General features: G+C 42.1%; 1 protein-coding gene across 5 annotated transcripts in view; it reads right to left on the bottom strand.

Moving 5' to 3' along the window:
* NPRL3 (NPR3 like, GATOR1 complex subunit) overlaps positions 1-8,936 on the bottom strand; it is a 1,033,612-nt gene extending 1,024,676 nt beyond the window's left edge. For 2 of the 5 annotated variants that reach the window (XM_044089439.1, XM_044089442.1), the window contains exon 1: positions 8,484-8,935. In XM_044089439.1, coding sequence (XP_043945374.1) covers positions 8,484-8,598 — 115 coding nt within the window. In that variant the 5' untranslated portion in view covers positions 8,599-8,935. Of the gene's footprint in view, positions 1-8,483 lie in introns of all 5 variants that reach the window. The other 3 variants (XM_044089441.1, XM_044089440.1, XM_044089443.1) reach the window with 3 other exon arrangements.
* Between the last annotated feature and the right edge of the window lie 15,893 nt (positions 8,937-24,829).

Raw genomic sequence — 24,829 nt, 5'->3', positions numbered from 1 at the left:
TATCATAATTTTTCTTTATTTAGTGGCAATGCAGCCACCAGTAGCAATCCTTGGCTCCTGTCCCCAGCCTCCAAGCCAGCTACTCAGTCTATCTTTTCCTGTCTTTATCAGCAGCCACTTCACAATGCATGCCATCCCATTCCAAATATATACTGTCAATCTGTCCAAATTCTTTTCTAATCCCTGCACCTTCTGTACACCTGAGATCCAGAGATTGCAATATCCTACTCATCAGCAAGTTCCCCTCCATTTTTTGCTGCAATTCTATGCATTCTTCTATGACTGTAACATACAAACTATCAATCTTTTTCATCTGGATTTCTGGAGCTATATAGTATCATCACCTGTTATCAGCACACCTTCTTTTAATTGCTAGTTTCTTTGTGTTATCTTGTTTCCCTTCTCCCATCCTTTTAGCCTGTCCATTCTCAATACTGATGCCCCTCCCCTCAAAGTCTAGCTTAATGGACTACTGCTTATTACACTTAAGTTGATCAGCTTTCAGAACCTCTTTCTTTGACACACACACAGATTTCACTGGTTACCAATATAAAGCCTCTGCTTTTTGGACATACCTCCTCTGCCAATGTATTATTCCATATCCCTTTTCACTGCAGTAATCTGTCAGCTTCTCAGTGATTTACCCCAATTTTGACTTTGTTTGTCCTTGTGAACAATGAGAGTAGAAAAACATTTGTGAAGCCACTGTCCTCCCTACACTTCTCCAATGATCCCACCTAACAGTAGAGCACTGGACTCCACAAAATAGGTATGTAAATTTGAGGTCCAGGGGCCCAAACTATTCTAAGTCTTCGTAGATAGCAGAGAGGTTACTATTGCAAGCTTTAGTTCCTGTGATAAATGGTTTGATTCTCTCAGCCCTCATTTGCTTACTGTGTAACCTTGAGAAAGTCACTGAACCACACTCTGTTCCTGGGTCACCCTTGAAAAGGTACATGGCTTCCAGTAGGCCTATATGTATATATAGCAAACAGATAATATTGTTATTATTAACTCCACTGTTCTCCACATCTTCACACTCTGATCTGCTACAACAGTTGTCCACAATTGCCGAGTCACACAAAGTCTGATGCTATAGTTTTTCAACAACAAGACTTTAATAACAGCCTGCATTTAAATTGGAACCTGTGTACTGAGAGAGAGCCTTACAAGACTATCTGCAAATATACAGAGCTGAGTATATTTTTCTGTATTATTCTGTATTATAGAGCTAAATTGTTGCTTAGATATCCGTTGTCTTACTGTTCTGCAAATATACAGAGATCAGTATATATTTTTCTGGTTTTATAATTTGCACTGTGATTCCTCACATCTCTGTTGAAACTGTCTTCCCCCCTCATTTTCTGCCTTGTCTTCAGCTGATACAACTGTTTTTTATAGCTTGTGTGTTGCTTAACTCCGGGTTTCCTCAATTTGACCTGTTAATAACAGCCTGCATTTAAATTGGAACCTGTGTACTAAGAGAGAGAGCCTTACAAGACTATCTGCAAATATATAGAGCTGAGTATATTTTTCTGTATTGTAGAGCTAAATTGTTGCTTAGATATCTGCTGTCTTACTGTTCTGCAAATATACAGAGATCAGTATATATTTTTCTGGTTTTATAATTTGCACTGTGATTCCTCACATCTCTGTTGAAACTGTCTTCCCCACCCCACTCCCCCTCATTTTCTGCCTTGTCTTCAGCTGATATAACTGTTTTTTATAGCTTGTGTGTTGCTTAACTCCAGGTTCCCTTAATTTGACCTGTTAATAACAGCCTGCATTTAAATTGGAACATGTGTACTGAGACAGAGCTTTACAAGACTATCTGCAAATATATAGATCTGAGTATATTTTTCTGTATTGTAGAGCTAAATTGTTGCTTAGATATCTGTTGTCTTACTGTTCTGCAAATATACAGAGATCAGTATATATTTTTCTGGTTTTATAATTTGCACTGTGATTCCTCACATCTCTGTTGAAACTGTCTTCTCCACCCCCCCTCCCTCCCTCCCTGTTCTTAGTTGTAGTTTAAATTTGATGGCTTTTGCAGTGCCCGCCCGACTGTAGATTTGATCTAGGACACTCCCCCAGTCCCATCAATTTACCGCATTCTACCTAATAAACCCTTTCTGCACTTGCTTTTAGTCCTTTTTAATTTAATTACATTTTTTCAAACTGTGTGTGGACTAATATTGCTAACATACTCAAGTGTGTCAGCTTGCACTGCATGTTAATTATTTTTACTACTGTTTTTGCTACTTTTCTGAAAAAAAAAATTGTAAGCCTGTTTCCTACCTTTCCTGTAATTAGTGTTCCAGATACAGATTTGCTGTATCCAGGACTGTTTGTAAGCTTCTGAGCCCCCCCCCCCAAGCCTTTCTGTGTTGGAGGGAAGCCTTCTAGCTTATCAGTGGGAGTGGTAAGCATTAGGTAACCTGTCTACAACATAGGGAGTGGTTCTGGCCCAAAATTTGTAGTTACTAGCCGTTTGGGCGGTCTTCCACCTCTCTCAACTTTCTAATTTGAAGGCCTGCATTTGTTTCTGTCCTGTAACTCCTGGGCCCATATCATTTGCTCACTCAAAAAAAAATGTTATCTGCTTTTACTGTATTTGTGTTTCTTCCTACTTTATTTTGCTTTTGCGTCATCTTAAAAGTACTCAATTGTATTTATTACTGCTTGGTGTAACTCATTCTAAGCCTTTTAGTTTAAGCACTTGAGCTTCAGACCAGTTGTTTTACATTAAGAAGGTTTGTGGTCTGCACTGTAGTGGCAGAACAGGTAGCTTACATCCTTCTAAGTTGGGAACTGCTGATTGAGGGCTCAGTGTCTGTTATTCTAAAAGTGTATTAATTCTTGTCTAAGCACTTGGGCTTCAGGCCAGTTATTTTACATTAAGAAGGTTTGTGGTCTGCACTCTTGTGTGAGGAGAGGCTGGACTCTGCCCTTCTGAGCTGGGAATTTCTGGTTAAAGGCTTATAGTGCCTGCATATTTGAACTGCTTCTTACTGAAATTGGTGCACCTTGATTGCTGTAGCATAGACTAGATCCGGGCCTGCTGAATCTAGCTTTATTTGTATGCTTGTTATTTCCCTGAAACGCTAATTCCACCTAAAACACGGCTTTTCAGCGCTTCTGTGGATCCCTAGTGATATCTGCATTGCTTACTGTACTTATTTCCTTGTTTCACTTGAAGGAAAGTTACTGTTTGTCGTTTTTGCATTTAAGTTACCTGGCACTTGCTCACTAAAGCAATTATATAAGTCAGCACTAAAAAATTAAAAGCACTACACCCTCACAAACTCCCCTTGTGTACCTTGTTCCCCATTGGTCTTTTTTTCAATTATAAAGGAATTCCCAGTACTATTCTAGCATGTCCAAAGGTCAGTTGTCAATCTCCTCTCCGGTCCAGCTGGTGAATCTGGGAATCTTGAGGCAATGTTACAACTGCCTCATGTACACAGACAACCCTCTCCCCTCCTCCTAACAAATTCCAACACATGTGAGAGATGCAACCATACAGCCAAACTGGAGGCTAAGCTCTCTCAACTCAGTACTGGCGTAACCAGTCAGGAGAAGGAAACCACACTCACTACAATTCCAGTCTCACATAGACCTACCACGACAGCAAACCAAACACATAAACACACAAAAACATACTCGGAGGCTCTAAATAAAAATCTGCCTAAGCAGCAAAGACCTCCAACGCAGACACCCAAGCAACTGCTACCCCAAAACAAAACACGTGCAACACATAGCTCACAAAGCCAGTGTGCCGAACAGTCACAGCCCTTAAGGCTAAACAACATACCTGATATACTTGTAATAGGTGACTATCGTCAGGCACACTGACGTCCCGCTCACCAAGCTGAACAAGGAGAAGGTCACGGTGAGCTGCCTGTCATGCACTAGGATCCACCACATAATACAAGCACTCAGGTCACTCCAAGGCAAGTACAAATATGACTCAGTCATTGTCCATGCTGGTGTGAATCACCTGAGACGTACCTCCCTGGACTACATGAAAAGAGACACAGAGGAGCTCTCTGAGCATGTAGCCCAGGCCGGTATGACCCTGACCTTGAGTAGCATTTTACCCTCACCAAGAATTATGCCACAATATGAAGACAAGATGATCAATTTCAACAATTGGCTTAAGTATTGGTGTCATTCAAAGGGGATCCAATGCCTGTCAGCCTGGGATGACATGCTCGACAAGCCATGATGCTTCGCTAGGGACGGCTTGCACCTGTCACCCCTGGGCTTTTGGATATTGGCAAAGGCTCTTGCCACCCCCATAGTGCCTTTTTTAGGCAAGGCTCAAAAGACAAACCCACCTCCATAGGTATCACAAGAGATCAGAAACTAAGAGTAATGCTACTCAATGCCAGAAGTCTAAACCTCAAGATGCACGCACTCGAAACTCTCCTTAGCATGGAGAATCGATATCTGTGCAGTAACAGAAACCTGGTTCAAGGCTCCCGAGAGCACCCCAGCACTACCAGGTTATACCTCATACCATGCTTTTCGGCCCCAAAACCTGGACCGAACCACAAAAGGAGGGGGAGTATCAATATTCGTCAAAGATACCCAAACCTCCAGGTTGGTGGCACAGCACAAAGCATCAGAGACTATCCATGTGCAACTAACAGTGGGTAAAACTGCCTTCCAGTTTATGGCCTGCTACAGACCACCCTCCCAAATCCAGGAACCCCACTCGGCCTTCCTGAGAACACTGGAAAATATGAAGGTCTCTCCAAGCACCATTATATTGGGTGACTTCAACTACTAAAACATAGACTGGGAGCATTACTCTAGCTCCAACACCCTAGCCCAAAGGTTCCTAGAATTTATAAACTCAAATGCTATGGAATAAATTGTTACCACTCCCACAAGATGGGAAAACATACTGGACCTGATCATCACCAACATGGGGACTCTATGCTCCAGACCAGAAGTGTATCCCTCACTGGTAAGATCAGACCATAAACTAATCTCACTGGATATTCACATCCCAACCCCACCCCCTGCCCAGAAAACCACAGTGAAAAACTTCTCTATAGCAAATTTCACACTCCTCAAAACCAAGGTGGAATCCTTCAAAGCCCCTGGGCCTGTGGAAAATATGGCCCAGACCACAGAATCCTTTATAAACGCATTCTATGAACACCTTCAGGAATGCATGGATCATGCAATCCCAAATAAAACCAAGACCCAATCCTCCAAAGGCAGACGTCCTGTCTGGTGGACCCCAGCCATAAACAAACTATACAATAGAAGGAGGAAGCTACTACATGATAGAGCAAAATCCCAAAAAGGGAAGGCATCTCTGATCAGTATTAGCAAAAAACTACGGGCACTCATAAAATCATCTAAGGCCAGCTTAGAGAGATAAATTGCACAGGACACTAAGGATAATCACAAGGCTTTCTTTAGTTATGTTAGGAACCTGGGTGGGAATTCCCAGATATGCTCAGAATTAGTCCAAAATGACAAAAAATACACGGAACCCAGACATTGCCAACATCCTAGCTGACAGGTTCAGCGCAAACTTCTGCCCCCCCCTCCCCACCAAAAGGGCAAATATCTATCCCAGCAGAGTGCTGCCCCCCTGACATCTCAGATGCTCAGGTAAGAGCCGCCCTCTCCAAAGCAGAAAACACAGCATCAATGGGACCAGACGGTGTCCCGGGCTGCGTCCTACATGAACTCCAAGAAGAGCTAAACCCAAACATAAAACTACTGTTCAATCTCAGCCTTACTACAGGATATGTACCCAGAGAGTGACATACAGCAACAGTGGTCCCTCAATGGATCCTGGAAACTATTGCCCCATAAGCCTGACTAGCTTGGTCTGCCAAGCTATGGAAAGGATCATCATGGACCTCATAATTAAAGATATTGGGGACCTACAGACACTGGATCCTACCCAGTTCGGCTTTGTTAAGGGCAGATTCTGCCTCTTAAACCTGGTTGATTTCTTTGAAACAGTCACCAAGGCCATTGACGAGGGGAAGGTGGTCCACACAGCCTACCTGGACCTCGCAAAAGCCTTTGATACAATACCCCACTCGGGCATTATAGATAAGCTCACCAGCTTAAATATAAACCCCTATGTTACTAGATGGGTTGCAAACTGGCTCAAGGACAGAACCCACATGGTTAGAATTGCTGGAGCCATGTCAGACTCCAAACCAGTTACAAGTGGCGTCCCACAAGGCTCAGTCCTGGGACCTCTCTTGCTCGGTATATATTTCTCGGAGGTACAGGCCAACACGGAAGGACTGTGGCTGACCAAGTTCGCAGATGACTGTAAACTGGGCACCATAATTGACTCTCCAGCCGACGCAAGCATCCTCCAAAAGGGCCTCATAGAAACAGACAACTGGTGCCAGAGCCATGGCCTCAAGCTAAACGCCAAAAAGTGTATAGTCATCCCCTTTGGCAAAAACAAAGTGCCCACAAATTACCACATAGGTGGTAATCCATTAAGTACAAGTAAGAAGTAATTAGGGACCTGGGGACCCAAGTTGATAGCAATCTCTCATGACAACCACGTGGCCAAAGTGGTTAGAAAAACATTTTATATAGCCCACCTAATCATGAAGGGATTCACATCTAGATCAGGGGAGGTCATCGTGCCTCTTTACTCATCCCTCATCAGGCCCATAATTGAGTACAGTGCTCCTTTTGGGATGTACCTTACCAGACACCTGCAGCAACTGGAAAGACCCCAAAAGTACCTCACCAAGTGGATCAAAGGGCTCAAACAGATGCCATATGTTGCCCAGTTAAAGAAACTCCAGCTCTACTCAGTGGCATACCGCCTGCTCAGAGGCGATCTGTGCCTGACGTATAAAGCCATGTCCAACCCGGAATTAATGGACATGTTGCACCTCAGAAAATCCAAATCCCATCAAGCTACGCACTCGAGAGACTTGAACCTCTGCACTGAAATAAATAGGACATGCTGGAGGGACAGATTCATAACCCAGAGGCTCCCTTCACTCTGGAATAAAATCCCAGTCCAGGTTAGGCAGAGTCCCTCATTTGACTCTCTTCAAGAGGAATCTTGATGAGTGGATGGGAGATCATAGATTTACCCCGGGTATCACTTCTGTGTCACTGTTAGACAGAAGCACAGTATACTAACCTCGAAAAAGGGCATAGCAAAATTAATTTAAAATGGGTGGCGAAAGCCAAACACACTCTGGCTAGGCGTATAAATGCCCTAGGGCAGATAGCCTAGTATGAACCTATGTTGAGCTTGGCTCCAAGGCAGAACGCAAAAAATAAAGCATTTCATGATTCCTTCCCTACCTCATCCAGTACACTATATAATAAAATCAACTGCTCCATCAGCATCTTTTGTAAAAGCCTCTTGCCACAACCACTACTTATGCAGTATCACAGAACAATCTCCTGTCTCTATTTATCAAAACTGTCACTCTACCTGGGCCACCCTTCTCAGATACTTCTCTTCAAGTTGGGTGTCCTTCAATCATACTTTGTTGTTTTCACCTTCTCACTTCTTATTATGATATGCCCAACACTTTATTTTACATTCTTGTCATTCCCTTTCTGCCTTTCTAGTATTTGGTTGAAAAATCCTCTGGGTAACTCCTGCAAAGAAGAAACCACGCCTACTAAATCTTAAAACATTAACTAACAAGCTGAAAAAGGAAAATGCATTCCAACTGTGGAAAATGCTTACTTCTCAAGTATACATACGGGCAAACTGCTAGCACTAAGTGACATACGTCTAGTGAATAACAAGATAGCAAAGAAAGGGGATAGAAGCACCCACTGACTTCTTTTCTAGGGGAGAATTAAACCACAAGCACAACACCCATTGGGGGACTCTTGCATGATGGGCCCTTTCAGACACAACTATAGGAATTAGTGTTCAGGCATACCTACTAGATGACCTTTTGGTCCACTGGCAGTCACAAATGCATGCCATGCTCCAAAGGGGAAGGGATACTAATCAGCTTCCTGCATTACATGGTGATCCCTGGCAGCCCAATATCTTGCCTTCTTCCCTTTTACCTTAAGGACAGCACAACAGCCAAGGAACTCCATCCTTCAAGAATCTGGAGACACTGCTCAGCAAAAGGAAGCTACACAGGGTAATTGGGAAAATAATGGGTAAACTGGGCTAAAAGGTGCTGGGTACTTCTAAAACATCTGTTCTTATAGTCAAGTGTTTCCTGTGTTTATAGTGCGATGTCACATTACTTATTACAAAGTTTTATTTTGAAAAAGTGACAAACCTGTGACGAACACTACCATTGTGGAGCAAGATATATTTTTAAAGAAAATAATAAGCTGCTCTTTAAAATGTAAGATATAGGACACCTGTGAATGGACAACTGAATGTGGGTCTCGAACAGGGCAAATCTTGCTTAATTACTGATAAAACAATAGCATACAGCCCTAGTTTAAGGGTCATATGCTTAACGTGCTTTTCTACTTACTTGTCTGTGAAGCCGTATGCTCCTCCTTCTGAAAGGGGTACCTGAAAAGTAGCTTGTTGCCTCTGCTGCCAGAGCTCACTAAAATCACACTGATAGGGCTGGTGTTTTCGCCCATAGCATTAGTTAAAGCTTTAAATACTGCACCAAATGGGGGAGAAAGAGGCTAACTGTGGCAGCGATACATGCTCACAACCACCCAGTAAACATTACCGAGTGTACAGTTTCACCTTCATCCAGCCACACTCCCCCATATTAACTTCAGTGGTCAAGCTCTGCGCTTTCAAAAGCCTCGCAACAACACTCAAATGCCACCTACTGTACTTAACATTACTGAAACCGGGAGGCGATGTGAGTAACAGAATACACTGATTACTACAGCAGGCCTAGAAAAACACCAACTATTACGAGAGAAAACATTCTCGTCATATAAAAAAAGAGGCGTGTCAATTCTAATACTACAGCTCCCAGAATGCATGCGTTATCGTTTACTACAGGATCAGAGGTTTATTGCTGACGTCATTGTGTTCGTAGTAGTTATTACCTGCTCTCTGTAGTTTTGTTTTGTTTTAATATAGTTTGGTGTATTCTACTACTTCTACATATAAGATAATGATTAGTTTGCTTCTCCGGTGTGTGTAATCTTTGTTATCCTATTAATAATACAAATACCTTGCTGGCTTGTCCCCGTCATTGGAAAAAGAAAGCAGTAAGTGCACAGTTTCCCCCAAGTGATCCTGATTTTGAATCAGTATTTCAACACTTTTAAATTTTTGCAAAAATTCTTAAAAGTGTTTTGGGAATATTTTATGCGTACACCAGGGCAGTTAGACAATATAGACAGAAACGCCCCTCTTCACGCACATCATCTGATCAATAACCTGTTTATCCAGCGGAGGCAGGAGCAGTAATCCTGATTAAAGAAAGAAATTCAGCCTTACTCTTCAACTTTTTTAATACATCCATTCAATACACTGACAGGGACTGCACTGTAATAAATGTAGAGGAAGTATGCAAATTAAACTTGGGGATCTGGGGGCCTCACCGTGCAAGTTCTTGTTGTTGGAGGTGCATTTTAGACCTTTTTTTGCCAACCTTTTGATCAAATGATGGCATGTACAAAAATCTAGATTAAAGAATAAAATTAATTGTTATTCTTCAAATTTGCTGTTCCTTGCCTCGTTTCAAAAGGACCCAAGTAACCAAGACTACACTTGGAGGAAATAATTGCTTTAAGCCACACTATGTCCTAGATGCTGTGAGGTACATTTTAGACTTTTTGAAACAACCTGTTACATCCAATGACAGCAAAAAAAAAAAAAAAATGTAGTTAGGAAATAAATTTAGTCTTATTCTTCAGCTTAGCTTTTTCTTGCTAGGACAGAATTATAATAACTGTGCAGGAAGTAAGTGAATTAAGCTGTGTGTGTGTGTGTGGGGGGGGGGGGGGGGGGGTTGGAGGCCTCTAGGTCCCAAAAAGCCATGGGGGTTCTAGATTCTTTGAGGTGCATTTCAAATTTTTTTTAAACAACCTTTTAATTAAAAGGATGGCCCGAGCAATAATCCTGATTAAAGAAAGAAATTTAGATGTTAAGTTATCTATCTCGCCTTTGTTTCTTGCTTGTTGGGATCGGCCATCTTCTATAGCTCGAGAGCTGTTTACTGGCTCGAGGCTACCCCTTACCCATGATGCCTAGCACTAGCTACCCAGATCTCATTTGCCGCTTCAGCTGAGAGGTTCGTTGTTATTGGCTCAGGCTCTTGTAAGTTTATTATAATACTTTTCAAACAATTAGGGTTTTTTTTTTTGATAGTTTAGATTTTTCGATATTGTCGTTAATTAGTTTATTGTAGTTTTAGTGTTATTATAGTTTTCCCTTAGAACTCTTGCAAGTTAGAGAGTTCTTCCCCTCCCCCCTTTCCCTTTTTCCTATCTCTACTTATAGTAGCGTTTTAAGTTAGAGGCTTCCTATTTAAAAAAAAAAAAAAAATTCTTGACTGTAGTTATTGTGTTTTTTGGTTAGGTTAGTGTTTGTAGATTTTTGTTGTTAGGCCAAAAACTTTTTAGTGTAAGTTAGTTATGTCTAAAGAATCCAAAGTGTGTGGATTCAAGAAGTGTGACTCATGCTGTCAGAAAATGTCTCTGACAGATGGGCACACTTCTTGCGTCTATTGCTTAGGCGCAGTGCACCTGCAGGACTCTTGTTCTGTATGCCACGCATTCAGCCCAAGGGTTCTGCAGGAGCGCAAAAATAAGCTTATATTAAGGGGTCTTCTTAAGCCCAAGGATTCACCGGCCAAGGCTCAGCCAGTGAAATCTCCTAAACTGACCAAATTGTCGGCTCCCAGCTCAATGCTGTCATTCGCCCAAACATTACTGACTACTTCGGTTCCGACTGGAACCAAGGAGGTTGCCTCCCAGTCGGCTCCACTAGCATCTTCTGAGCCATCTAAGACCCACAAGAGACCGAGGTCCCCTTCTCTAGAGTCGATACATTTGGCCCCTCGGTCTCCCCTGTTGCAGAGTGACTGCAGTCACAGATCCTCCCACTCTTCTCGGTCCTCTAGACTCTCAGACCATGACGTGGAGAGAGTGGTCAGTAGGTTGTTGAAGTCACAGGCACTGGCCAAAATGTTATCCAGCCCTCCTCAACAGGTGTCGGCTCAACCCGCTTCCATCGATGTTCCTCCTCCGACACCTCTGAGCTTGGAGCCTGAGTTTGTTGGGGTTCAAATCATGGAACCATCAGCACCAATAATGATTTCCCCTTCGGTTCCGTCATCGGCTCCGATCCCCTCGATGGTACCTTCCATCGAGGGATCTGGGCACCGAGACTACCTCGTCAGCTCCGAGGGGGTGAGTGGCGAGTGGCATCGGACCCTTGTCTGACCCCGTTCTCCCTCTCGGAGCTTTGGTGCAGGTGAGCTCGGCTCCTACGTCGGCCTCCGAGCCGTCCCCCTCGGTGCGGAGGAGGATTCCGGTTTCCTCAGAGCAGGAGCCTTCTTTGCATTGTGGCAGGGATGCCTTCGATGTCATGAGGAGTGTAGTGGCCCCTGAGTCAGCACCACGTTCGACCCCACTGACTCCGTTCCATGTAGTGCCTGCATCAACCTCTGTCCCTCCTCCAGACCCCAAGCATGGGGAATCGATGCTCCAGAGCACCCCACTGGGTGTTTCCTCTTCTTACGAGGCCTCCCCTGATCATTTAGAGGAGGCCCCTCAGAAGAGGAAGTGCAAGAGGAAACACATTGACTCCCCTTAGTGTGTCACTTCGGATACGAATTTGGATGAATCGGAAGGGTCCCCGAGATCCCCCTCTGAAGATGTTTCCTTTTCGGACATCCTAGAAATGCTTAGGCAGAGGGGGAACTGGACTGCTCTAGCCCCTACTGAGGATGAATCCGTATTCCTGGATGCGTTTGGTTCCCGCCCTTCGATCCACTAATGTCTGTGGTGGCTCGAAGGGCTTGGTCAGCCCCGGATACAGTGGAACCAACCCCGAGGAGGCCCGGCAAGTTTATCACTGCACCCCCTGACAAACAGTTCCTTACCAAGGGTGTTCCTGTGGATGCCATGGTAGTAGCAGCAACCACTAAAAAGGAATTAGCGGAAACTTCTTCCTCTGTCCATCCTCCTAACAAGGAGTCTAGGACTATGGACAGATATGGGAAGCAAATGTTTGCTTCAGCGACCTTCTCCATGAGGTCACTGAATTAGTTGTGCTATTTTACCAGGCTTCAGAGGGATCTCCTGAAAGAGCTTGGAGATACCCTCCAGGATCCATCAACTGAAGGAGTTCAAGCTAAAGTAGCTTCTCAGCTGGCGACCCTTAATTCAGTAGTTAACTCCTCCATGAGGCTCATTTCATATGCAGCCAATGGTGCGAGTAGAGCTGCAGGTACAGGTGTGGCCCTTAGGAGTCACGCATGGATGCGGCTGTGTAATTTTGCGGAGCCCTTTAGAGCATCATTCACCAACACCCCCTTTGACGGTTCATTTCTCTTTGGACCACAGGTGAAGGACACTCTCACTAGGTGTGAACAGGAAGGCAAGACTCTCTGTGCCGTGGGAGTCCGTTTTTCCACTCCTTCCAGACCATATCCCAAAGGTCAGAAGACTGGAAAAATGTGGTTTCAGAAATCCCAGGGAGCCTCGTCTGATACACGTAGTAATTTTTCCTCCAGGGGCAGAGGAGGAAATAACAACAACAGACACCACCCTCGAGGCAGAGGGGGTCTGCAGAACCAGGGCAGCAGAGAATCTTTCTCTGACAAGCCCTTCCAGCATCTCTGAAGGGTTGCCCGGCTGCCCGCCTCTGGAGGCAGTCAGGGGAAGACTTTCACTGTACCCAAAAGCCTGGCAATACATTACGCGAGACAAATGGGTACACTCAATCATATCCAGAGGCTATGTAATTCCCTTCTTCCAATCTCCCCTATTGTCAAACAAATCACGCCCAGATGTTCCACCCAATCTGAGGGCCCAAGCAGTCATAGAAATTTCAAGACTGCTAGAAAAAAAGAGTCATCCAGGAAGTCCCGGCAGACCAACTCGGATCCGGAACTTACTCACGGTTCTTTTTGGTACCAAAAAAAGACAGGGGACTGGAGACCAGTTTTGGATCTCAGCAGACTAAACAAGTCTGTTCAAAGAACAAGGTTTCGGATGGTCACGCTTCAGTCCATTCTACCCTTTTTTGGTCAGGACAATTGGATGTGCTGAGTAGATCTCCAGGATGCGTACTGTCACATCAAGATGGACAGGCGCTCCAGGAGATTCCTTCGCTTCCGGCTGGGAGACAGTCATTATCAGTTCAGAGCTCTGCCCTTTGGTTTCACCACAGCCCCCAGGCTGTTCAGCAAATGTATGGCAGTGGTCACGGCTCAACTGAGGTGTCAAGGATTCCAGGTGTTTCCTTATCTAGATGACTGGCTCCTTACTTCTACTACCAGGCATCAACTCCTTTAAACCAGGGACTATACAATCGAAGTTTGTGCCCAGTTAGGCATTACTATAAATTTCGAAAAATCTGCCTTGTTGCCCAGTCAATCTATTACCTATATAGGAGCAGATCTAGATACAAAAAGTATGTCTGCAAGGTTACCGCCGGACAGGGTGGCCACGATTCGGCAGCAAGTTCATATCCTCATGCAATGCAAAAGGGTACAAGTCCGGTTGGTCCTTCAAACTCTGGGTTCTATGGCGGCGGCAATTCTTCTGATACCTCTGGCCCGTTTTCACATGCAAATCCTTCAGTGGCTTCTCTTCACACAGTGGTCCTTTCAACAGCTCCCCATGTCTCACATGATCATGATTACAGAAACTTGCAAAAGATACCTTTCCTGGTGGATGGTCTCTCCACTAGTGTCTCAGGGCAGACCATTCATCCAACCCCCTCCGGTTGCTATAGTGACCACGGATGCCTCACTGATAAGGTGGGGGGGGGCATTATCAGGGCAGGACAGTCCAAGGCACTTGGCACCCTCACGAGTACCATCTGCACATAAATGTCTTGGAGATGAGAGCCGTGCTACTAGTGTTGCAAGCACTTCAGGCCTCCCTCCCTCCTGGGACCATTGCAATTCAAATGGACAACATGTCAGTAGTGTGGTACATCAACAAGCAGGGCGGAACCAGGTCCTACCCCCTATGTCGAGAAGCACTCAGACTCTGGCAGTGCGCGATTTCCTCCCAACGATTTCTAATTGCGACGCACATCCCTGGGAAGTCCAACGTTATAGCGGACAGGCTCAGCAGAGCTATTCTCATGCGAGTGGTCTCTGAATCAGGTAGTTGCAGATCTCATCTTCCGCAAATGGGGACAGCCTTGCTGATCTGTTTGCAACCCCCTTCAACACCAAATGCAGCAACTATTTCTCCCTTTTACCACTTCCCGGTCACCCTCCCAGAGATGTTGCAGTCCACGATTGGCCTCAGGGACTTCTTTATGCCTTCCCGCCTTTCCCTCTTATACCCAAACTCATACAGAAAGCGATATTGTTGGGTTGCAAAATGATCCTCATTGCTCCTTACTGGCCTCGACAGATTTGGTTTCTATTCCTGCACCATTACCTCCTCGAACAGCCCTGGACCCTGGATCCTATTCCAGACCTGCTGATTCATCAATCAGGAGAGCTGCATCGATCCCTCCAAACACTCCAGCTCACAGCTTGGTTGATCCAATTCCATCCCTAGCCAGGCTTCCCAGCATTTCCCCGGCTGTGCGTGAAATTATTGTCTCCTCTCACAAATTGGCTACTAGGAAGATGTATGCTAGCAAATGGAAACATTTCTCTTATTGGGCAGAGGCTAGGAACATAGATCCCTTTTCAGCCCCAGTTCACGAGATCTTGGAGTTCCTAACTGAGCTTTTTCACTCTGGGTCCGCTTCTGCCACAATCAGGGTTCAACTAGCGGCCATCTCTAACTATCATGTTGGTTTTTCCAATCTAAATATCATGTCTCATAAGCTGTGTAAAGCTTTTCTCAGAGGGACTACTCTCCTTAGGCCCCCAGTGAGAGATCCCCCTCTTTGGGACCTTAATTTGGTACTAACCTTGATTATGTCCCCTTTTGAACTGGCAGCTTCTTGCTCCCTTAAGTTTCTATCTTGGAAAACTCTCTTTCTAGTAGCTATTACCTCAGCCAGACGTGTATCGGAACTTGAAGCACTAAGCGTTCATTCTCCTTACTTAGTTTTTCACAAGGATAGGGTTGCTCTGAGAACTAATCCCTCCTTCTTTCCTAAAGTGTGCTCAGAAAATAATTTAAACCAATCTATAGACCTTCCAGTGTTCTTCCCTAACTACACCAACAAGGCAGAATACAAGTTACACCTTTTGGATGTTCATAGACAACTTTGTTTTTAACTACATAGAACGAAGGATATAAGAAAGTTGGACCAAGTCTTCCTTTCCTATGCTAGGGGCAAACAGGGTCTTCCAGTTTCCAAAGTGACCCTGTCCAGGTGGTTGTCTCACATTATTACCTTCATCTATCAACTAAGGAAACAAAGAATTGTCTTCCACACCAAAGGGTCATTTTACTAGGGCTTTGGCCACTTCTGTAGCCTTCCAGTCTAGGTTGCCCATGGACTCTATTTGTGCCGTTGCCACATGGGTAAATCCTCATACCTTTATTTCTCATTACAAGTTAGACATGGCCTCCAGGAAGAGCTAACTTTGGTTCCACTGTTCTGAAGAGATTGTTCCAATGAGCCGCCCAGGATCATAGGTGCTAGGGACGCTGTCCCAACAAGCAAGAAACGAAGGCGAGATAGACAACTTAACATAAAGAAGTTATGTACCTACCATAACGTTCCATGTTAGTTGTCTTCATCTTGCCTTCTTTCTTGCGTCCCCCCTCCATCCCCCTGTCCTATTGGTCTGAGAGGAGTTTAGGCTTCACCGGTTGAGTATTTTCTGGTTTGTTTCCTCTGCTGATTTGGAGAGTATAACAGATATGTCCAACCTGTTAGTTTGGTCAGGTTATTCTTGCTATGTCTTGGGTTAGCTATTACAAACGAGATTTGGGTAGCTAGCGCTAGGCATCATGGGATAAGGGATATCCTCGAGCCAGTAAACAGCTCTTGAGTTATAGAAGATGGCCGAGTTGGAGCCAAGGGTCGGCTCCGATCCCAACAAGCAAGAAAAAAGGCAAGATGAAGACAACTAACATGGAACGTTATGGTAGGTACATAACTTCTTTTTTCACTCCATCTTTGTTTTTTCCTGCATCCTTTCAACACACCCAAATTGGTCAGGTATGTACTGCAATTTGGATGAAACAAGTGGATTAAGCTAGATGTTTGGGGCCATGAAGATTCTAGATGCTGGAACTGCTTTTTAGACTTTTTTTTCCAACTTTTGCTCAGTGAAGGCCTAAACAAAAAAGGAAAGAACTTTAGAGTTGTTCTTGAACTTTGCTTTTCCTGCATCCTTTCAAAAGGCCATAACTAAACAAGACTGTGCTAGGAGAAAGTAACTGTATTAAGCTGGTGGTCTGAGGGCTGCTAGGCCACCAGAAGCCATGAGGATTCTAGATGTGCTGAGGTGCATTTTAGGCTATTTTTTTCCAACTTTTTTGACCTAAGGATGGCCTGAACAAAAATTGTAACAAAATAAATTTGGGAGGGTGGCTTAATGGCTAAGGTGTTTGTCTTACAAACACAAGGTGCAGGGTTTGAGTCTCATAAGGGATAGTTGGCTAGGCTTAAAATGGCTTACAAGGCCAGTTAGCTTAATACTAAATTATGAACCTAAACTATGAAATTCAATCTCCTTATTATTGTTATTTTCAAGGAAAAATTAAGTTGCATCAAAGGCTTAATGCTCAAAATCAACAAAATGTCAGTTCGAAATAAACTGAGAACACAAATGTTTGTGAGGATACATAAATCATATCTGAGAATACTACCTGCCTCTCCCCCCTCCAAAAAAGCAATTACCTTCTGTGTATCCCCTCTGGTATTAGACTGGGATGAAAGTGAAGACACAAGAGATGACAGTCATATGTATTTCAAGTTGCTGCTGTCAAACATATACACAGCATGCCTCATTACTCCTGTTCCCAAAAGACAGCCGCAGTCTGCGTACCTTTCCGTCAGACTGGGATGAAACTGATAAAAATAATAGCACATTTCAACCTGTTGCTGTCAGGCATATAAACACAATGCCTCTTTATACTACCACAAACAATAGAAACCTGCATACAAATCTGATGTATGTGAGTAAAGTTAAAAAATGATCGCGGTAATGCTTCCAACTTCTTACTCCTAGACAGCACACTGTTCTTATACTAGTTATAGTGATTCTGTGTCTCTCTGTGCACATCTCTGAAGTGTGTTAGGAAAGTTAAAGAAATAATTACCACACTGTCAATAGCCCAACACAAGTTATAATGACCTCTGCACACCTCTAAGGTTTGGGAAGAAAGCTCTCCCCCCACCCAAAAGAAACAAGAATGGCCTCATGATCATGCTTCCAAGAAGGTTTTTTTTGACTAGGTGAGGTTCAGGACAGAGGTCATTTCATGCCTGTGTCAAAATCCATTTATACAAACATGGAGTATGGGGCCACTATGCATGCAAAACCAAAACAACTCAACGACTGTATGACAAAAATATGAATATCATCTAGTGTGCATGAGCACCAGGCTCCCAGAAGATATGTAGGTCTTGATGTTCTTGAAGCATTTTATGCCTTATTAAAAAAAAAAGATTATTTAAACTGAGCAAATCACAAGAGGGTCAGTTACTTTCATCCAGGCAGCCCCCAACCCCATAAGGCAGTTATAGCCACTTCTATGTACAATTCAGATATGTGACTGTGATAGAAGAGGATGGACATGTAGTATAGTTCACCTTTGCTCCACACCAACAATTGCCAGACATTAAAGTATTCCAAGTTGCTTCCAATATTTTACATTAGTCATGCAAAGCCAGAATAATGAGCAAGCAACAGCAGGCAGGTAGTTATTTCCTTTACAGACCCAGCAAATGTAGTTACTTTGTCTTACATATCACAGATGTCCAGTTAAGTAGTCCTTCTTACTTCACACAGATGTACATCAGTCTTGAAAATCAGGTAGTGACTGTTTAAGCTGTGCAAGAAACAAGAGGTCAGTACTTTCAAGAGACAGTTGCAATCCGCACTCAGAAGTTATAGCTTCTTGTGTTAACACTTTTGCTTACTTGTTTTACCGTCCATAGTGGCCTAAGCAATAGTAATCTATGTGTAAAAATACATGTTGATCTTATGAACTACTTAAGCCCACTACACCTAATAACTATCTTCATTTTAATCCTAATAACTTTATCTCTGCCCTTAAAAATTGCTCCTAGGAACACCTCAAACAATTACCCTTGGATGAGACTGTTCTATCCTTCAACAACACCTTCCTTGATATTCTTAACACCCATGCCCTCCTAGAAACATTAGAATCAAAGCCAATTGTGCACCCTGGTTAACCAAAGAGACCAGATCTATACTCAAAACCAGGGACAAAGCCTGGTTACAGTTCCATAAGAACAAAACCAGTACTACTAAGCAGCTGTTCCTTGAACTTAGAAACAAAGCTAAAAAATTAATTAAAACTAACAAGTCCAACTACTACCACAACAACTAAACTAAACATCAAAATAACCCCAAAAAGTTCTGGGCTACAGTAAACAACCTACTACAACCCAATAAAACTACAACTCCCATTCCATCAACAACTAACCACAGCGAGAATGTAGCCACTCAATTAAACACTTATTCAAACCCTTGCCAACAACCAAACTACATCCACCACTACCTCGTCTGAACCAAATCAAAACATATCCCCACTAAAAACAGAAATCATTTCAAGTTAACCCCAATACCCAGAAACTATATAAAAAAAACTACTGAAAAAACTAAAACCAACCACTTTGGCTGCTGATAACCTCCCTGCAGATTTTCTACAAATTGCCTCACAGGCTATCTCCTACCCAATAACCATTCATATAAACAGATCAGTAACAGAAGTCCATGTCCCCACTATATGGAAGATCTCTCACATTTTGCCTCTTCACAAAGGTGGTAGCTCCTGTGAACTTACTAACTATCCCCCATTGCCATCCTCTCCCCCTGTAAAAAGTCCTGGAAAGAGTAGTCCACTCCCAACTCATAGAATACCTCCTGTCCAACAATCTCCTATCTCACACACAACATGGTTTTCGCCCTGCACACAGCACCACAACAGCCCTACTATCCTTCACAAACATAGTCAGTCAGTTCAGAAACAACTCCCAAATTGTATCAGCCATTTTCTTAGACCTGTCAAAGGCCTTTGACATGGTCAACCACACCAAACTTATTAATGTCCTCACCTCCCATTACCTTAGTAACACTGCCATTGCCTGGTTTAAAAGCTACTTAACAGACCGACAACAAGCAGCCCACTGGCAACATTCCCTCTCACCCCTCCTCTCAGCCTCCATAGGGTTACTACAAGGCTCCATCCTTGGACCCCTACTATTCTCTTTCTTTACCAATAAGCTTCACTCTGTCACCCCCCCCATGCCAGTATAATTCAATATGCCAACGACTCATCTCTGTTCTGCTCTGCCTCCTCCCTCAATGACCTACAAACCATCACCCAAGACTCCTTCCTGTCTGTAGAAAATTGGTTAACCAACTCCCAACTTATATTAAATTTCACTAAAGCAAAACTTATGATATTCTACCCCACTAGAATTATCTCTTCCACCCCAACCTTCCACATCTTCTCTAAAAGCAAAATCATAATCACTCCCACCACCCATACCAAACTGCTAGGGGTTACAATTGACAATAACCTAATATTCGATCTCCACATAGAACAAACCATCAAAAAAGTTCACAAAAATCTCAGCCTCTTATATAGAAATAACCAATTTCTAACAAACAGTACTAAGATCACTATCGCTAGGACACACCTACATCCCCAGTCCTAACAAACCTCATCAAAACCAACCTTGCCAAGCTTGAAACTTGCTACAATAAAATCTGTAATTTTGCTACCAATGCCTCCTACAAATCACATCACTGCCTGTCACTCAGACAACTTGATTGGCTAGAACTCCCTCTGCTTCTTCAATTTAATCAACTAACATTAGCTCATAAAATTCTCCTCCACCCAGAAAAGGCCCCCTGCCCTCAAAAATATTATTCAACCATACTCTGCCCCTAGAGCCCTTCGATCCAACAATAAACTTCTTCAAGTCACCAAAGCAAAAAACTCAGCAGGTTAAGCTCTCTTCAACTACATTTCCAAACTATGGAAGTGCTTGCCCAATTCACTAGTGACCACTCCCACAACCAAACAGTTTAAAAAGCATCTTAAAACTCACCTTGCTAACTCCTGGCTCTGCTCCTGTAACACCCCAGGATAAGCCTCCTACCCCTTGCTTCTGAAATCCCACTTCTTAACCCTTACTGCCCAGCATCCCCCACCTCTACAAACTTGAACTCTTAGTTCTCCCTGTATACACCTCCCACACTCTACCTATACTCAATTTCTATTGTTGCCTCTCCTGAAATTATACACACTGTATATAACTACAACTGTACATGAATGATAACATGCTGCTCTATAATTTCCTGTTGTTTCAAAATATTAATGAACTATAGTGATGTCTTACATTCTGATGTACTTTTGAAGTTCAAGTTAGTATCACTATTTTTTAATACCTTGACACTATATTATATCTTTTAAGACTTTGTTACTGTATTACACTGGAGCTTTTCTCCCCGGGCCTCCACTGAAAAAGGACTCCTGTCCAGCTGGATTTTCCCGGTAAGCAGATGTAAAATATATAAATAAATAAATAAATTCATATGAGTAGTGTAGTGATAAGAAAACATCTGCTTCATAATGTGATCAAATTATATGCTGATTAAATTCATAATTGTTCTGTCTATATCTCATCTACCTACCTTTTCCTTGGATTTCACATTGTCATATTCCAAGGCCAGTAAAACAATCAGCTGTTGTATTAAAGAAGCTAAACTGCTGCCCAAATAATACAGTGGTGACCACTAGCATTGAGCCTGAACTTCCAAGAAAGACTGCAGCATGTGAGGCACCTCCCAGAGTGCAGGTTGCATAAAGACATCTTAGTCAATTGTAGCTGTCATAACTAAAAACATTGTAGCTAAGTAATAAAATTCTTTAACAGAGCATCACAGCTGGTGGGATATAGTGTCCTCAAAATAACCCTTAGAAAATAACTTTTTCCCTCCACACAGATAGTACTTTTGAAGCATTGTAGCTTAGCATTTTGGAAACCATCACACATAGTTCTTCAAACAAGAAAAAATAGCATCACATGTAAAAACAAATTGTTTTCTCTGTAGCTAAATCAGCAAGACAAATTTCAAATACCTCCTAACTTTTCTGGATGCTGAGGAGAATAGTTTTCTGTAGCCTCATGTGGGTGTAATCACTTTCTACTCCTCTATCCCCAGCTGCCACCAACCCCCACTTATTTATACCTGATAGGCCACTCCCTCAACTCCACTTTAGCCAGTTCTGTAAAGAACATAACCTCTAGCTACTCCCACTTTTCCACACTAATTCAAATCACTCCCAACTATCCCATTCTCAAGCATAATCCATCCTATACACATTTATCAAACCAACCCACTAATACCTCCTAAAATCAATCAAAAATCAATTACTTCCTCAAGTAAGACCCTATCAAAACCCTCTTCCTATATACCACACCTGTTAAATCTTTAGTTTATAAGACTAATGACTAATTTCACTTTTAAAAAGTTGCTATCCCACAGCCCAATTCTGTATCTCTGCTCATTAATAGCTCAAACTAAAAGCTATGAACAAACACTGCATATCCCACACATACCCTTCTCAACCACTACAATACCAAGCAATAAAAAATAACACAATTTCACCAATATTCCAGCTCTCCAGCAAATGCAACCCCTTAACTAAATACAAAAATTCTAACCCTAATCCCTGCTAAACAAAGAACAAAGTATTCCCTAAAAGAAATGCCTAAAATAATACTTATACCCTCCCACAAATCCAGTAACCTAACATGCAGTAAGGATATCTATCCTAACCCAGGCCCAAACAGACACCCCAAAATGTTTCATATCAAACCAGGACTTAACACAAACAAATCCTTAAACTATGTCAGTTTACAAATACTTCCTGTTAATGTTAGAAGCATCTGAAATAAACTCCATGACATACACACATAGATAAATAGCTACTCACATGACATCCTTGTGCTCACTAAAACATGGCTAAAATGTTATCACATACAGTCAAATGTCACCACCAGGATACAATATAATTAGATTAGACAGGAGTCCAGAAAAAAAGCGAGTGGGGTAACATTTATATGTTAAAAACTCTTCAGACTTCTCACTTCATCAAAACCCTATCACTCAATCCCACAGTGCTGAATTCCTAGTTATAATCCTTAAACTGAATTATTATAAAACAATTGTGTTAGGTTTATACATCCCACCAAAAAATAACATTCCTATCCTATTTAGTATGCTGTGTGCCAATCAATATTCAGCCAGAAAAAAGTTATCCTTGGTGAAGTAAACATAGACTGTCTCACCATTAATACCCCTGACCACAAGAAAACCAGACAGATGTATGGTATCTCACAACTCTTCAATACCCTCAGCAAGGTACAACAAGCAAATAGTCAAAGAATCAGGACTTAACTGGATCCTCACAATACAACCAAAGAAATACTCTGTCCTTGGCACATTGCCATATGACCTGAGTGGCTATCTAGCAACATATTTAATTAGATGCTAGATACAAACAATTGAAAAGCAAAAATGCAAGGAAGTCAGAAAGATGTCAACTTTTAACAGAGGGATGTTTACCAAATACCTAGAGAAATACAACTGGAATATACTAAAAAGCCTACAATGCTGTGGAATAATACCTTCTAAAAAATAAGTAAAAAAACGGAAAAAAACGAGAGTCCAAGCTGATGGAAGTGCCAAGAAAATAGTAATAATCCACTTGCACTTAACGCAATTTTATTAAAAAGACTTTCAGCGTTTTCGCTACTATAAACACAGTAGCTTCATCAGAGTTTATACGGTATGGCGCCAAAATTCAAAATTTAAAATGTTAGTGGAGTGATGCCACAACCAAGGTGCATCACTTCCATTGTACCTTAAAGAGATAAAACTTACTAAAAACAAAATCAAGACCACTCTACTAATAAATATTCCAAAAACAGAAAACTGTACAAATCTTAAAGGTATATAGATTATACCAATGCCAAATAGTATAAAACAACTATACCAAGCTGATAAAGTCCCCGAAAAAAAGGGGATTGTTTATAAGCTATCCTGTACTAGGAATGCTTAATGTTGTTATACCTGACTAATATGGTAAGTTGTATTATAGAAGAAATCAATGACCAAATTACCAAAATATAATAACAATTAAATTGTTAAATAGTAAATAATAATTATACATTTGAGTATTGAAATCAAAGTATAATCAAGAAAATATATATAAAATCATCTCAAATAACTTTTGAGTTTCAAAATGCACGAAATATTACAATTCTCATGTAAGCCTGGGTATTGAAAAGCCTCCAATTTAATTTGCCATTCAAGTTCCCTGGTTTCTAAAATTAATGCTACTGGGCCACCTCTAATATTATGTGGGACATGGTCGATGGCAATAAAGTGAAAGCTGTGCCCTGCATTGTTGTTAACATGTTTTGCTAGGGCATTTTCAGTTTTACTTTTCCTAATGGCATACATGTGTTGATAAATTCTTTCTTTGAACTTTTGATCTGTTTTGCACTTTTTAAACGTACCCCCGTCAGGTCTAAAAGAATCAATGCTAAATCAGCCTCATGGCTCACAGATAGGCCTGAGCAACTCATGAAATAAAGGGATAAAATATGGAAATTATGGAAAAAAACATAAGACATATCTCAGTCAACAAAAATTCATACAACTAAAAAACTTGACTGAACAACGTATTAGAAAGGACAACAAAAGCTGCTATACTCAGCAACAATTTACCCCCCAAATAACAAAAAAAAAAACTTTTCTGGGCCTCTATAAACAACCTACTCAATCCAGGCAAAACTACCCAACTCTCACCATCCATCTCCAACCAAACGTAGACATATCATCTCATTTTAATTCCTACTTTATCCAAACCGTACCATCACTGCTAATCAGTGAAAACAGTCATAACATACAACTGCTCACTGCAGCACCACAAATTGAATGCTCATTCTCCTTGTCATCAGTCGCCACCTCAGTCATTCAGAAATTTCTTCAAAAACTAAAACCTACCATACTAATTGCTGATAAACTTCCCCCTCAGTAGATCAAAATTGCAGCAAAATAACTAGCATACCACACTTCTTTTTTAATAAACCCATTGAAATCCTTTCACTACTTTTTGAAAAGCTAGAAAAGTGCATCCATTCCCAACTCCTCACTTATGTAATGCAGTTCAACCTCCTTTTACCTACTCAGCATGGCATCTGACAACACCACAATACCATACAGCACTACTAAGCTTTAATGACATAGTAAATCAGGCCAAAAATGATGGAAATCTAGTATCTGCACTTTTTCTAGACTTAGCAAAGGTTTTTGATGCAGTCTGCCAACGAAGGCTCCTAATAACACTCTCAACACTAGGACTAAATGAACCACCATGTCACTGGTTCCACAATTACTTAACTACAAGGGAACAAGTTGTCAAACGAGAGAACAAATACTCATTGTTCCTACCCATAGACATAGGAGTCTTATAAGGCTTCACTCTAGGGCCATTACTATTTAATCTGTTCATTAACGACCTGCACGTA

This window comes from Protopterus annectens, chromosome 12.part0 (genome assembly GCF_019279795.1).
Source record: "Protopterus annectens isolate FY-2018-M chromosome 12.part0, PAN1.0, whole genome shotgun sequence".
Classification (NCBI taxonomy): Eukaryota; Metazoa; Chordata; order Ceratodontiformes; family Protopteridae; genus Protopterus; species Protopterus annectens.
Note: the sequence above shows the minus strand (reverse complement) of the source record. Positions and strands in the feature narration are given on the sequence as shown.